At 41.2% G+C, this 17,390-nt stretch overlaps 1 protein-coding gene across 3 annotated transcripts in view; it reads right to left on the reverse strand.

Annotated features, from left to right (window-relative positions):
* The window catches only part of LOC103998509 (uncharacterized), a 61,325-nt gene that overhangs the window by 26,813 nt on the left and 17,122 nt on the right, over nt 1–17,390 (reverse strand). Inside the window, exon 1 of one of the 3 annotated variants that reach the window (XM_065126350.1) lies at nt 16–292. The exons of 1 other annotated variant lie outside the window; for it this stretch is intronic. In XM_065126350.1, coding sequence (XP_064982422.1) covers nt 16–99 — 84 coding nt within the window. In that variant the 5' untranslated portion in view covers nt 100–292. Of the gene's footprint in view, nt 1–15; nt 293–17,390 lie in introns of those variants that run through there. One more of the 3 variants, XM_065126348.1, reaches the window with a different exon arrangement.

A 17,390-nucleotide genomic window follows, 5' to 3' on the forward strand; every position in this document is an offset into this window, starting at 1 on the left:
AAGTGGTTGCGTTACTCGATAAGTGAAGCCCTTCTTCCCCCTGCGGACCTCCATGATCCATCCGTCCGGCAGCCAATCCGGCGGCTTCTCTTCCGACATTCCCTGAATGTATGTATTCCGCTTCTATGCCGCGATGATCACCCACCGGTGATTCTCGGGTCGGCAGCAGCGGCAGGCACTCACTCTTGCTGACGCTCTCTCCTCCTCGGGAGTCACCCAAGGGACAATGACAATTGTGGAGCTACCCGCCTCGAGATGCGGGGAGAACGCATCAGGATGGTGATGGAATTGGGGATTTTTTTTTTGTTGACACTTTTACAGTTTTGATTGAAGGCAATTAATTTATCGAATAAAATCCATAATGATCATTTTTAGGAAGTTTAAATTGGCAATCCCATTATAATTCTACTTCTCAAATTTTTAATATTTTTGAAATATCTCTCTATAAATATTTTTAATTTATCATTTAATAAAGATTGAAGAGAAGAAGGTAAAAAATATTTTTTATATTTATTAAATCGATTTAATATTTTAGGACTTAAGAGGTATAGTATTGTAAGCCTAAAAGATTATATTTTAAGTGTTTATGTAATAGTTTGAAAGATATAATAATATAAGCTGTCATATTCCAAACCAATCAAGGGATTGTGAGAAATAAATTATATAATTAGTAATTAAGATATTATATTTAATAAAACTATATTTTATTGTTTTTAAAATAATTATATCATAGGTTGTCAATAATAAAAAAAGAGTTGCCAATAACAATCTCTTTTATTTTATTATTAGATAATATCATTCATAATAGTTTTTCCTTTGAATTTTTTTATATAAATATTAACCTTATCCTTGTAATTTTTTAATTAATTTGGATCAATAAATCAATTCAAGTTAAATTCCGGAACCCTCCTCCTTCTCCATAAAAAAAGAGAACTTCTAACTAGATGGTATTCTCGACTTATTAACTATTTTATGATTATTGTTATCATGCCCCGAATTATCATATTTAAGAAATGTGAACCTATCTTAAATCGATAAGATTAAAATTTCTCAACAATCTAATCTAGATCCAAACTAATATTTAAGGATACTAAGAAATATTTGAGTTAAAATTCACATCCATCTAACCTGTGTAATTTATAATCATATAATACGTCACTCAAACTTTTATAAAATCTCAAACCAATTAACAAAACACTAACCATACTTATAAATCCATAAGCATAAGAGTTTATATAATTAGAACTCCAACCATTTACCGTAAGTTCATATTATTGTAAACTAAACTTAATATTCTAAAATTTCAATTGTGAGGGATCTTTTAAAATTTTTATATGATATATCAATTCAAATTTATTGATAACATTTCATTACATATAAAATATACTTATACAACAATCATAATATATCAACCAACAAAAACTTGTCCAAAATTTGAATAACTTTCCATTGCCTCGGCCCAATTCAAATATTTTAATTTGTGATAAGTTAACTTGAAAAATTTATATATAGCAACGAAGTGAGATACAAAGCTGAGTAAGTAACAAACATATCCAAGACAAGAGAAGAAGTTTCAAGTAAGCTTTGTATCAAAATTCAAGGTAAGTATATAAGAGTTCATAGATATTATCCCATTTGATGCATAATCGTAATTGTCATTTCATTCAAAATATTTTTGGTTTATAAGAAATGTAGTAAAGAGTAATTGAAGCATATTAATGATGTAAGAAGTATTTCGGGGCATATTAATAGCATATGAAATATTTCAAAGCATATCAATGACATATGAAATGTTTCATAGCATATTAACGGCATATTAAATATTTTGGATCAATGGCGTATGAAATGTTTCGGAGCATATCAATGGTATATGAAACATTTTGGAGCATATCAATGGCGTATGAAATGTTTCGGAGCATATCAAAGAACAAATATAAAATAAAAGCTCAAATGTTGTATTTGACGTTGCATTCATTTCATTCTTATCCAAAGCACATATAAAAACACATAACCAAACCTTTGTATATCATATCAAACATATAGAAGGTGAAATGGGATCACAAACAGAATATAGTTCATCCATTTCTAGATGACCATCAAACAAAAGTCTCCTACGTATAGGAGCTTCATCTACCCACGTCTAGGTGAAGTCAGAAGGGCCTCGGTAGAGCATCACGGGTTCTAAGTATAACTCCCTTTATCATTTCTAGCAAAGATTCACATTATCCCACAAACACCAGAATACAAAAGAACATTATGAATAATAAAATTGGTGCATATCAGAAATGTAGGAAAATCTAGGGGCAACATCTCAGCGGAAGAACAAAAAACAAAAATCCTAGATTTCCTACAAAGGTGTTCATCATCGTGCGAAGGTTGGTGCATAAAAACCCATAAAACTGAAACTCACATGTGAGATAGTTGTGTTACATAGGGATATCATATATCCCTAAAATCCTGCAAATCTGTGAGAGAGGATGAAGGAGGTCAAATGTCCTCCTCTCTAGCGGTGATTCACATGGTAGGGGTTGCGAAGACGCTTATCAAATCACTGCCCAAATATCCATACTTGTCGGTTGAGAAAAAGAAGGGGAGAGGAGAATAGGAGATGGTAACCAAGAATGCCCAATCTATGGCCATTTGATTATCTCTTATTTATAGATGCCCCATATCAACTTAATCATAATGGATCCTATCATATTGGGTACTAGTTCTTCATATAACTACCCAAGCCTATTAGATTAGTGGATCTCTATCCAATAATCTCTTATTAGCTATTATTGGATCTCATATATAAGATCCAATAATTCAAGGGCTTATATAGGAAAATCTAGGGGGCGACATCACATGCGTAGCGGAAGAACATAAAACAAAATCCCTAAAATTCTCAAAGATATGTTCGTCATCATGTAAGATTGGTGCATAAAATTCGTGAGACTTAAATTTGCATATATGAAATATTGTGTTACCTAGGGAGATTGTATATCCTTGAATTCCTGTAGATCTTTAGAAGACAATGATGGAGGTCAAGCATCATCCTCTCTAGTGGTGATCCATACTACAAGACTATAACGATGCTCCTCAAATCTTGAAGCCTACTATTTGAAGAAGAGAAGGAGAGAGGAGAATAGGAGATGATAACCAAAAAAAGCTCTAACCTTTGAACCTTTGGTTCCCTCCTATTTATAGAGGCTCCATATCAACTTAATGTTGGGAAATCTTGGGGGCGACATCACATGCGCAACGGAAGAATAGAAAATAAAATCCCCAATTTTCCAAAAAGAAGTTCATCGTCGTGCGAAAATTGGTACATAAAAATTCATGAAACTTAAAACTACATATAGAAAAGATTGTGCTACCTAGGGAGGTCATATATCCTTGTGTCCCTACAGATCTTTAGGAGAGGGTGAAAGAGGTCAAGTGCCCTCCTCTCTAGCGGTGATCCACACATCAGGGCTACGATGATGCTCCTCAAAACTCCAGGCCTTCTATTAGGTGGAGAGGGGGAGGAGAATACGAGAGGCAAGCAAAGGCTTTAGCCTATGAACCATTGATTCCCTCCTATTTATAGAGGTCCTTTGTCATCTTAACCCTAATGGATTCTACCATATTGGGTATTGGATCTTCATCCAACTACCCAAGACTTTAGATTAGTAAATTTCTATCCAATAATCTCTTATGAATGCTTATTGGATCTCATCCATAGGATCCAATAATTTAGGGGCTTATTGGATATCCAATAAGATATTGGCTCCAATAAATATCCTATATCCGAACCTCTACTTATCGCAATGCCTACCATATGTGTGTGACTCTCTAGGCCCAATATCGAGCTGATTGCGAGTCATACCTATCAAAACTTCTTTTGGCTTAGTGAATTATTATCTCCATAATAATTCACTCGACTAATCGACTACAAACGTACTAGGCCATTACGTCGTAGTCCCTAGACGATACAGGGGAATCCAATCCATTGGACTTGTTTGTCCTCAGTTACCATGTACCTATAGTCTCTCATCCATCTAATATCCTAAAGATCGTCTACCGGGTATGGTGCTGTCAGACCCATATGATTTCTACTCGAGTATCGCTCTAATCAGATTCTCCCGGAAAACTCTTTCTCTCTAAATCCAATGACCCTGGCCAGGGATTTGTCCGAGCAAGAACACATGAGACATTCCTCTCATGACACTGAGAGTGGATGATCCTCTATCGACACTCAATAGCCCTTGTAAGGTTGACTACCACTCTTGAAGACCAACTGTGCTAGGTCTAAGACATCCAAACTTATAAATCTGATATCAAAGAGTGAAGCACTTATATAGGACATCCTTGGTGTCTCAAGTCTAAGGACCAAATACACCGTTAGGACCACGAAATCGTTGTCTGACAATAAGACATCATCAACTATCTGGTATTTTGTAAGCGGATCAATCAGTGAACTCATTCCTCAATGAGCACTTGTTTTGTATCCCTAATGTCCCCACACGAGCAGCTATGAGACCAACTGCAACAATCATATGGATGGGTATACAACACACCAATATGTCCGGTTATTTCGATGTCCCTCTCGAGTAACCTATGACCCGGATTATTTAGGATCTGTGTTTAAAGATGAATTGGTCTCATTATTATGAACTCATCACGATCAAATTCTCATTGCACAGATCCAAGGACATCACAATATATATATATATATATATATATGCAATAGTTAATATAAAGTAATAAATGTCAAAATATAATAAGCAAAACGACTGTGTGTCAAGTCACATGTGTCATCACTCACGTGATTGACTTGTAGGGCATATATGACTAGCAATCTCCCATTTGACCTAAAGCCAATCACCTATGTGTCTGATCCCCATCAGTCCCTTGTGACGCTTAAAGACAATCTGAGACAACGATTTGTTAGTGGATATTTAATGTTATCTTTGAATAGAACTCTTTCCACTACTACATCTCCTCGGGTTATGATATTTCTAATAAGCTGGAACCTTCTCATAACACTTCTGATGAGACCCGGGTTCCCTTATTTAAGTAATCGCCCCGTAGTTATCGTAATATAAGGGAATTAACTCCTTGATACTTGGCACAAATCCTAGATCTGTGATGAACTTCTTCATCCAGACTCTCTCCTTTGCTGCCTTTGCTGCAACAATATACTTCACCTCTATGGTCGAGTTAGCAGTAGTATCATGCTTGGAACTCTTCCAGTACACTGCTTCTCCATTCAAGGTGTACATATACTCCGAATTCGACTTACTATCATCAACATCGGACTGAAAACTCGAGTCCATATAGCCTTCAACCCTTAGGCTACTACCTCCATATACTAGTAAAAAATCCTTAGTCCTTCTCAAGTACTTAAGGATACACTTTATTGCTTTCCAATGCTCCAAGCTTGGATCCGCTTGACACTTGCTTGTGATAATCAGAGCATACGCTATATCAGGCCTGGTATATAGCATGACATACATGATAGACCATATCGCTGAGGCATAGGGTATCCTATCCATGTTCGCCCTTTCTTCAAGAGTCTTTGGGGACATAGTCCTAGAAAGCGATATCTCGTCTCATCGGTTTGAGACCTCTCTTGAAATTTTTCATGCCAAACCGTTTGATAATGGTGTCTATGTACCTGGACTGAGACAATTCAAGCATCCTCTTGGATCTATCTCTATAGATCTGAATCCCCAAGATATATGATACTTCCCCTAAGTCCTTCATGGAGAAGTGTCTAGATAACCAAATATTTATTATGGACAACATTCCTACATCATTCCCAATGATTAAGATGTCATCTACATATAATACCAAGAAGGTGATAGTGCTCCCACTTACCTTCCTTTACACAATGCTCATCTTCATTCTTAACGAAGTCATATGATCTGATTACTTCATCAAATCTTATGTTCCAACTTCGGGAAGCTTGCTTTAGTCCATAAATGGATCTAAGCAACCTACACATCTTATCTAGGTAGTCTTTGGATACGAATCCCTCGGGCTGTATCATATACACCTCCTCCTCGAGGCTGCCATTGAGGAATGTAGTTTTCACGTCTATCTGTCATATCTCATAATCATAGTGTGCTGCAATAGCCAATAGAATTCAGATGGATTTTAGCAAGGCTACGGGTGAGAATGTTTCGTCATAGTCAGCACCTTGCCTTTCACAATACCCCTTAGCCACTAGCCTTGCTTTATAGGTATCTACCTTTCCATCTACTCTGATCTTTTTCTTAAAGATCCACTTGCAATCAATGGGTACAATACCCTTGGGCGCATCAACTAGGTTCCAAACCTTATTGGAGTACATGGAATCCATCTCATAATTCATGACTTCTTACCACTTCCCAGAGTCTATACTCATAATAGCCTCCTCGTAGGTCTTAGGATTAATATCCTCAACATCCTCTCCTCCAATATGTTACACATATCTCTTAAGAGGATGAGATATTCTACCGGACCTACGTAAAATTGGAACTTGTGTGTTAGGTACTTGAACAGACTCGGGCTTTAGAGTGGTGCTTGAGCTAGGTTCTTCGGTCTCGCTCAACTCTATCATGCTCCTACTATCTCTGCCAAGAATGTGCTCCTTCTTAAGAAACGTCACTCTCTTAGCTACAAAGACCTTTTGGTCCTCGAGATGATAGAAATAATACCCACAAGTTTCCTTGGGGTATCCCACGAACTTGCACTGCTCCGTCTTTGATTCCAACTTATCGGGGTTGTATCTTTTAACGCGGGCAAGGTAGCCCCAAATCTTAATAACCTTAAGATTAAGATCGAGTTTTTTCCTTTTCCATATCACATATGGTGTAGACACTACCGACTTAATTAGAACTCTATTCAGAATGTAAACCGTGGTCTCTATGACATATCCCTAGAATGAGATGGGTAGGTTAGTGAAACTCATAATGGACCGTACCATGTCTAACAACATACAATTCCTCCTTTCAGATACACCATTGAGCTGAGGTGTATAAGGAGGTGTCCATTGGGATAGAATCTCATGGTCCTTGAGGAATTGGGTAAACTCTGTACTTAAGTACTCATCTCCTTGATATGATCGAAAAGTCTTGATACTCTTTCCACTTTGGTTCTCCACTTCATTCTTATACTCTCTTAATTTCTCAAAGGCCTCGGACTTGTACTTCATTAAGTACAATGTCCATACCTTCAGAAATCATCAGTAAATGTAATGAAGTAGGAGTAAACACCAATGACTTGAGTTGATATGGGTCTACATACATCGCTATGTATGAGTTCCAACAGCTTAGTGGCTCTTTCTCTAGTTCCACTAAATGGAGAGTTGGTTAGTTTTCCACGAAGGCAATGCTCACAAGTTGCATATGACTAATAATCGAATGGATCTATATATCCATCTTTTAGTAAATTTTGAATCCTTCTCTTATGGATGTGACCTAGCTTATAATGCCATAGGTATGCATTGTTCACCTCATCTCATTTCCTCTTGGACACACCTACATTCATGATATGTGGAGTAGTGTCTAGCATAAACAAACCATTATGCAATATTTCTCTCGCCAATCTCCTAAGTCTTGCCAGAACTTATAATGAATTGTAAATATGATAAGTGTTAGGATCGAGAGCACTAAGAGGGGGGGGGGTGAATTAGTGCAGCGAAAATCTTTTAGCGATTTAAAAATAAAAGCTGCGTTCGTCGGATAAAAACGATTTCGATGTAAAAGTTGATTCTAAGATTACTTAAGATTAAGCGCAGTTTACGTCTAAACGCAGTTTGCGTCTAAATACAGTTTGCGTCTAAACGCAGTTTTACGTCTAAACGTAGTTTTACGTCTAAACGCAGTTTGCGTCTAAACGCAGTTTTACGTCTAAACTTAGTTTACGCAGTTTTACGTCTAAACGTAGTTTACGTCTAAACGCAGTTTGCGTCTAAATGCAGTTTGCGCAGTTTACGTCTAAATGCAGTTTTACGTCTAAATGCAGTTTGCGTCTAAACGCAGTTTTACGTCTAAACGCAGTTAGCGCAGTTTACGTCTAAACGTAGTTTCGGAAAGATCTGAACTTAGAAACTTGTTCGTAAAAGCACAGAAGACAGTTTGCAGTTATAAATGGAATCAGAACGTAAACATAAACTGCAATGTAATGATCGTACGAAAACACCGATTTACGTCTAAATGCAGATTCGGAAAGATCAGAACTTAGAAACTCGTTCGTAAAAGCGCAGAGGGTAGTAGCTATGTAGGAGGTTTGCAGTAATGATAAAGTGCTTAAAGTAAAAGCAAACCAGAGATTTAGAGTGGTTCGGTCAGTCTTGACCTACTCCACTTTTGGCTTCCTCCACCGACGAGGTCACCGACGTCAACTAGAGGCCTTCCTTCAATAGGCGAAGGCCAACTGCCCTTATACAGTTTCACTCCTTTTGACGGGCTCAGGAGACAACCCTTACAGAACCTTTCTCTCCTCTTTTTACAACTCAAAACTTGAAGAACAGAGGGAGGAGAACTTTTGGGCTTTACAACAATTTTGAGCTTTTAGAATCACAGAAAAGATCAAGAATTCGGTGTAGGTCTGTGTGCTTTCTGTGCTGAATGGGTGGGGTATTTATAGGCCCCAACCCAGTTCAAATTTGGAGCTCAAAACCATCAAATCCCAGAATTCCGGGATCAGGCGGTTGCACCTCCTGACTAGAGAGGTTGCACCGCCTGGCAGAGCTCGGAGGCTGAGCCCAGGCGGTTGCACTTCTCTGTCAGGGGCGGTTGCACCGCCTGAGTCTGGCTTGGAGACTGAGCCCAAGCGGTGCCACCTCCTACCTGGGGTGGTTGCACCGCCCAGCTTCGCTGGGAGATCCTCTCCTGGGCGGTGCCACCTCCAACCCTGGCGGTGCCATCTCTTTCACTATTTCAGCTCACTTGGTTGGGCTCCAAACTTGGCCCAAACCAGTCTGAACTTGGGCCTAATTGGCCCCTACTTGGGTTATAGGATTAACACCTAATCCTAACCCTAATTAACGTGCTAACTATGAATTTAAAGACATTTTCTAAGCTATTACAAAGTCCGCAAGTCAAGACTTCTTCTGGCGAGCTTCCGACAAACTTCCAGCGGTCTTCCGATGAACTCTCGGAAACCATTCTGCGGACTCCCGGCAAGCTCCTAGACTTCACGATTTGAACTTAGCGAGTTCCAACGAGCTTCTTCGGCAAGCTCCGATCTTTCTCGGCGAGCTCCGCGAACTTTCAACGAACCTTCCGACGAGCTTCCGAAAAACCCTTCGGCAAGCTCCCAACTCATTCTCGGCTAGTTCCGGTAGCATTCCCGACGAACCTTCGGACTTCCGTCGAACTCTCGAACTTGCAACAAATCCTTCGCGCTTGACTCCGACACTTTGTTTCCCTTTATGTCTTCATCGTTATCATAGTTAATCCTGCACAATTAAAATAAAACTTCGATCGAGACAATTAATCCTAAGCAATTAACCAAGTTGTCCGGCATGTCATTAGCCCCTCGACGCTTCGTCCGATTCTTCGGCGCATCGTCCTCTCCTGCAGCCTATTGCCCAATCGGCCAGTTGACTCTGCAACTCCGATATCCTTGGCACAATACCCGCTCTTCTTGGCCCGATGCTCGAGTCCACGGCCCGAAGCCTTCTGTCGATACGTTGACCGATCCATCGGCTCGACGTCCAATCTTTTGACATGTTCCTTCGGCACAACATGATTTTTCTGCTTTAATTGTCTCATCCTAATCGAAGCATCCTGCGTCACTCAAACCGCAGATTAAATCATAAACATATATCAAGTAGCTTCATCATCAAAATACGAGATTCAACAATAAGCACTACCGGTATCCAATACCTATGTGTTATCATAAGAGTCTGACAAATGAAGACTGATCATGAATGTACTTGAAGCTTCTCCAAGCTTTTATTTCACTATCTATGCAAGGTACTCTTTGCAGTTCCTCTTCTAGTGCCCATCTTTACCATAGTGGAAGCACTGGCCTTTGTCATTTACCGGGTCTTTCTTAGCAATATTTGCTTTACCTAGTCTGCCCTTGCCCTTGCACTTCTTAAGGGACTTTTTTGTTTTTCTTTTCTTTCTAGTCTCATTAGTGTAGAGAACTGGCTTCTCCTTTTTTATAGTGCTTTCTGCCTCTGTCAACATATTGAGGAGCTCTAGGAGAGTCACCTCAAGTTTGTTCATATTAAAATTCATTATGAACTGTAAAAAGAAATTTGGTATGGATTGAGGTACAATGTCCATACACAAGTTATCCTCTAGGACCATTCCTAGACCTATGAGTTTCTCTATCCACTCAATCATCTTTAGGACATGGTTCTGAACTGGTGTCCCCTCAGTCATCCTAGCACAAAAGAGGCTCTTGGATATCTCATATCGCTGAGTCATTTCCTGTTCCTCAAACAGTTTGTGGACATGTAGGAGAATGGATCTGGCATCCATCTTTTCATGTTGTCTCTATAACTCAAGAGTCATGGAACCCAACATATAACACTAAGCAAGAGTGGAGTCATCAGTGTACTTTACATAGCGAGTGATCTCATCCTCGCTTGCCCATTCCTCAAGCGTAAGCATCACTGTATCAAGGACATATACGATTTTCTCCGCCATGAGAATAATTCTCAAGTTGCAGAGCCAATCCATATAATTTGGAGCAGTGAGACGGTTGACATCAAGTATGTCACGTAAGGGATTTGAAAGCGACATTTTCTAAAAATAAAGATGCAATAGAAATAAATAACATACATATTTTATAAAAAAATAAATAATCAAGATATGAACTTCTATCTTAATCTGCTCCCACTATTTTACTAGTGACTCACACGACACCCTCAACACATGAAATGGAAGTCTCCGATAGACTTCTAGTGAGGATCGAGATCTAATCAGCGTCTTAATATAACCTCGAGGGACTCGACCATTCACACTATGCCCGAAAGGTAGGCAACTCTTGCCGATCACAACTCATTGTGATTCTCGTCCTTTTCGGCCTTCGAATCACCATGGTCTTGAGAGACTCGACCAACCATGATATTCGGTTAAGTCAACATCATCATTACAAGATGAGTCTGATTCGATGATATACCCTCGAGGGACTCGACCAAGCATACTATATCCTCAGGTCACCAGTGACATCTCTATGTCATAGGCAAGATAGCGAATCGCGATATAAGTGAGCCTCGAGGGACTCGACCAACTCAACCTACATTGGGATTTGGTCCCTACTTATAATGATAGAAGGTCACATGGGTCAATCTAATTGTCTCACGTTTACTGACTTAATGTTATCGAGAGAGGGGTTTCTATGATTTGGTCTCCTAATATGATATATCACACATATACATATATAATATATATTTACATCGCATGCAAATATATATACATATCTAGTAGGTGTATAAGCAATCAAACCAGATGATCATGGACCACAACCTAATGTGATCAAGCCTGAGTCAATGGGCCTAATCACTCACATCAAGATCTATGTGTACAACGGTGCATCTTCATACCCTATGATCGTCCATCTCGTCCTCGTCGGTTCAGTCGGCATCTCGACGCATCTCCATGCATCGCAGACCCGACAATAAATGAGAAATATAATGAAGGCTCATAGACCCTAATAATAATAATTACAAGTACACACATCACACGGTCTATGATCATCCATCCACATATCATACATCACATGTATAAATTATTATTATATAGGACTACTAGATAATAATAAAATAATAATCAATTAAACTTTTTAATTAATTAATATTTTTTGAAATTAGGGACATGTAGGAAATTTTTTGAATTCAGAAGGATATTTTTATAATTGGGACAAAAGGATAGAATGAGTATTTCTTAAATTCATAAGGGCAAAACTATCTTTTTGCCCAAAAAAACCCTAACCTTCTTTCTCCCTTTCCCTTGCTGCCTGCGGCCATTGCCACCCTACCGGCAGTGGCTTGTGCGACGGGGGCGCAAGCTCGCCGCCCTTGCCCGTGGGCGGTGCCCCTCTTTTGGGTGACGCGGGTGCGCTTGTAGGCGGTACCCACCCTTGCAGGTAGTCCGGTCGCAAGCGCCACCCGCAAGCGTCGTCGGCTCTTGCGGGCAGGTTGCCCATAAGCGTTGCCTGCCCTTGCAGGCAAGCTACCCGCAGGCACCGCTGGCCTTTGTGAGCAGGTTGCCTGCATGTCACAGACTTAGCTGGTTTTGTCTAAGTCGTGCGGCACCCTTGCGTGTCCGTCTGCAAAGGGTTAGATAAAACGCCTCACTCGGGATCCACAAGCAAACATTTCCAGGAAACATTTCATAGACAATGCATATTATAAACAGACTTTACAAGCTATGAAGAGTTACACAACAAAGGGTCAAAATGGTCCATTATATACTGAAAATCTCTCACAAGTGTCCATATGACACAACATTTATTTACAAGCTTAAAGTGGCCACCAAACCCAACTAAAATGGGACTATTAAGCCTTCGGTCATCCCTCTACATGTTGTGCAAAGCATAAACATACCAAAAGACATGGACATACATAAGCGTTACATCAAACATCATATTTAGAAGTTTGTCCATGACATTCTCCCCCACTTATTCCTTCGACGTTCTCGTCAAAGCCTTTGCCGACATTGCAACTCCTCGCCTTTGGTAAGTCTTTAATCTTCTACTCCAGCTGTAATGCGCCTCTTGGCTCCCAGTTGCTCTTCGCGGTTGTTGTTGAGTAGTTGAACTTTCGATCCGCTATATTATTTCGACTCGCCAATAACTCTGACTCTAGTGTGGGGTTGGTTGAGTTGTATTGATCTTTATTGATTCTTGCGGATCCTCTAGATGAAGGAAAAGACCATCCTTTCTATGCGCTAGTCTCTCAAATACCACATGTTACTTGAACTAGGTGGATGCTTGTTGGAGCTTTAATGAGCATCGCCTCGTAAACTTTCGAAGTTTTGGGTCCTTCCTCCACAAAATGTCCATCGACTCTTCTTTTATTTAGTTGTCACTTCCAAGTAGATTCGCATCACTTCCGCTTTCAATTAGCATTCTATTGGGAAACGAAGCAGATAATCTACTCTCAGTAGCACTGATCATCATTGGTGAGGATGTGACAACTATTGTTTTTCATTATCTTCGAAGGGTCTTTGAACTTGTGCAACGCTCCTCTATTAGATAGATAAGAGAATTGGGGTACTCGATTTCACCCATTCTCTTAAGAGTTGAGAAGGCAAAGGTTATTTGACTTCACCCACCTCCTTGAGGTTGTACTCCATACATCGAGCTGGTTACTGGCCTTTGCCTGCTCTTTGCTTACACTTCTGAAGCACTTGAAGTGTTTGCACTCCTTACATTGAATTAGTTACTGTGATTCACCTTCTTAATGCTATTAAACTTCTGGAATATAAGAAGTTTTCACCCCAACTTGGAGTAATTCTCTAATAAATTTGGTCACCTCTGGGATTGTATCGTCTTCTCCATCAACCCTGCCGCCTACTCCATTGAGTAGCAAAGGTACAATACCGCATACTGCCTACTTCGTTCCTTGGTCATGCACTCTTGTATGACCCGAAGTCCTTCACTTTTGGCTATCTTGATGAGAAGCTCATTGACACAAGTCTTACGAAGTTCTTTAGCCTCTACCCTTTAGCCTTGTCTTGGTACTTGGAGTTTGCCTCTGCATTCTCCACCTCCTTAGCCTCTTTAACGACCAAGCGCTCTCCCTCCATGAGAGCAAGGGATCAATGACTTTCATAGAAGTCCCACCTCTACGGTACCATGGCGCTGTCATGCCCATGGCCCTTCTATCCGTCGCCTCGCATCTGTATCCCTTTTCTTCATGATCAGTAGATATGTCTCTGTGGCACTCCTCCGAGTCCACCTCTATTCTAATTTATGCTTGATTTGGGGTAGCTAAGTCCCTTTGGACTCATCGTCGCTTCCTCGTCCCTTTCGACCCCCTACTTCAACACCTCTATATTCTCTAAGCAGCTCCCTTTGGTCGATAGAAAGACAGACTATAACTCCCATGTATGGCCTCTGCCATCACGTTGTAACATTTACACCGATTCTATTCTCCTTACCTTCCTTGGTAGCAACGTTCGCTTACTCGACCTTGTCCTCTGACTTGCCGGGCTCCCTTAAGTGAATATAGGCTTTGGAGCAGTCCAACTCTTTAGCTGCTTCGATCATACCCCTGCATGATCAAGTCCCTCCCCTAGGACTGATGGTACTTGCATTCGAACTTTTCCCTTGGTGGAACACAGCCCCATATGCAGATGACCAAGGCTTTCATCCAATGCAAAATTCGATGCACGCATGGAAGACCCACCTCTACGGTACTAGAGCCTTCACTCCTTGAATCTATAGCCCTTTTTGTCGTTGTGTTGTTCACCGAAGTGGAGCTTCCAGTAGCTCCCGATCATACCTCCATATGATCTAGTCCCTTATGGGACTATGTTGTGTGTATCGCATTGTCATGAACTGTTCCACCACGATCCGCTACATCATGTCACTTCCTAGTGACATCTCTATTGCATTCTGATCCTTATGGGATGAACTCGACTTGTGATCCCTCCATATGTGGCTTTTGCTAATATATCGCAGGGTCTCTTTCACCTTCGATTTTGTTCGCTCCTTTGGCAATCGACCTTCATCCACCCACTCTTGGGTCACACGTAGATGAAGCACCATTTTAGGACAATCCGTTGCCTAGTAGCTCCCGAAGTCCACCGACTTCGCTGCAATTAGTGCACGATCCTGGGCCTCTGTCCCTACTAGCATAATCTCCGCTAAGCACCGCTTTCTGCCTGGCAACTTGATTGGCAACACTGTGGTATATTCTTTAAGAGTACCCGCCTCCGCGTCCTCTTGCCCCGTGCCAATGCCTTCTGAACCCAACTTCGCCTCTGCAAGTTGAGTCACCTTAGTTCCTCCATCAAATGCTTCTCTGAGAGAATGTGCATGTGCCTAGAAGCTCCCTTCGTCTTTGGCACCATACAAGATGAGTCCGCTTTGTCAGAATGAAGGACCCATGGAACAACATGATCCTGCTCTTACCTTTGCAAGAGTTCATGTCCTTAACCTCTGTCCAAGGAAAGCATTGTGCCTCTGCTCCATGTTCTATCTTCTATGCTGGCTCCCTTCATGCGGCTTGAGTACTTCACCAAGTTACACCCAAGTTGCTACGCTCCTCGTTATTGCATTGAGTTGATGGTGGCCCTCGCGCCCACCATTCCACGGGTCAACCCTCCCTTGAGTCTGATCTCTATATCGACTCTAAGTGTGCCTTCATTTGTGTTGCCTTAAGTCGCTCCCCCACTTGATCTCGCAATGCATCCACCAATGCATTCTCTCAAGCGAGATCATGCGACGACTCCTTGCCACTTGCTCGGTCTATTGAGCTTCGTGGAGTTGTTATTTGTTGAGGTACTCCTCCTCAACATGTGCGGTCTGTTGTACATGATTCTCTCTCTGGAGAAACCGGGATCTATCCCTCATGAATAACTATCCCGTTGGAGCAATATCTCTCTTTGTTTTGGAGACCACCATCCCCTTGGACTACTCTGATTTGCTGAACAAACTATGCATTGTTCTGTCTCCTGCAAACGCACTTGCTAGATTGCGACTCCACGTCAATACAACCCACGTTGCACCACTCAAGGCCTAGCAACATGCTGAACTCACTTCACACTTCAGCCTCCTATGGACGTGTCCTTCATATGCCGAAGAGAAAGTTTCAACGCTCCATGGCGTCGAGTTTCGGTAGCCTTGGGATGGCCGCAAACATTCCATCATCTGTATACAAGCCCATGTATGAGTACCAAATTCTTCAAGTTAGCAATTTCCCTCACCTCTGTAAGCTTTGCACAACTCTTTCGGTTGCTGAGCAACTCATTCCACCTTGCATGGTCTCATCCTTTACCAAGCGCCTCGCTTACCTTGAGCACCATCAAGTATAGTTGTCAACGTTGAGCCGTAGCTCAAACTCAACCATCCCTACCTTTGTGCGCTCCACATTCTTCCAAGCTTGCTTGTTCTCATGGTGCCTCTCATGCGAAGGGTTGGTCATTCCTCTGAATGCCAATCTTAGATGCTCGTTCATTCGAGCGACTCATTTTCCCTACATCTCCATGCCCATTTTCTCCCAAATGGTCGTGCGTGTGCTGACTGCTCTCAACGCAGCCCCGCTAGGTCCCTCACATTTGCATGCCAAGTATTTCTATGAGTGCTTGTCCCGCTCTGATACCATCTGTCACGGACTTAGCTGGTTTTGCCTAAGTCGTGCGATATCCTTGCGTATCCATCCGTAAAGGTCAACCTCCCCAAAGCCTCTCATGATCCCTTAGGACCCATAAAAGAGAAAACAGGTTAGAGAAAACACCTCACTCGGGATCTACAAGCAAACATTTCCGGGAAACACTTCATAGATAAATGCAAATTACAAACATACTTTACAAGCTCTAAACAATTGCACAACAAAGGGTCAAAATGATCCATTACAGACCGAAAATCTCTCACAAGTGTCCACATGACACAATCTTTATTTACTAGCATAAAGCGACCACCAAACCCAACTAAAATGGGACTATTAAGCCTTCGGTCATCCCTCTACATGCTGTGTAAAGCATGAACATACCAAAAGACATGGATATACATAAGCATTACATCAAACATCCTGTTTAGAAGCTTGTCTGTGACACGTAGGCGCCGCTCCACCGGCTGCAAGCTTGTTGCAAGTAGGCCACCGGCTGACTGTTGTAGGCATCGCGCCTGTGCATGTGCCGACTGCTGTGCCGACGCTGTGCTGCCTGCTTGTGACTATCGTTGTAGGTGGCTGCACGTACGCAGATCGAGGGCAGTAACTATTGCTGCCCTTTCTCGCTTTGGCGTCAATGATTTTGACGTCAAAAGTTTCTCCAAAATACAATACATGTAGTTCAAAACTAATCTTTCGTACGAACAACCTAGCTCTGATACCACTATTGGGAAATCTTGGAGGTGACATCACATGGGCAACAGAAGAACAGAAAACAAAATCCTCAATTTCCTAAAAAGATGTTCATCGTGCAAAAATTAATGTGCAAAAATTCATGAAACTTAAAACTGTGTATAGAATATATTGTGTTACCTAAGGAGATCGTATATCCCTATGTCCCTGTAGATCTCTAGGAGAGGGTGAAGGAGGTCAAGCGCCCTCCTCTCTAACGGTGATCTATACAGCAGGGCTACGATGATGCTCCTCAGAACTCTAGGCTTCCTTTGAGATAGAGAGAGGGAGGAGAATACGAGAGGCAAGCAAATGCTCTAGCATATGAACCACTGATTTCCTCATATTTATAAAGTCCCTCTATCATCTTAACCCTAATAGATCCTACGCTATTAGGTATTGGATCACC

Source organism: Musa acuminata, chromosome BXJ2-9 (assembly GCF_036884655.1).
Source record: "Musa acuminata AAA Group cultivar baxijiao chromosome BXJ2-9, Cavendish_Baxijiao_AAA, whole genome shotgun sequence".
Taxonomy (NCBI): domain Eukaryota; kingdom Viridiplantae; phylum Streptophyta; class Magnoliopsida; order Zingiberales; family Musaceae; genus Musa; species Musa acuminata.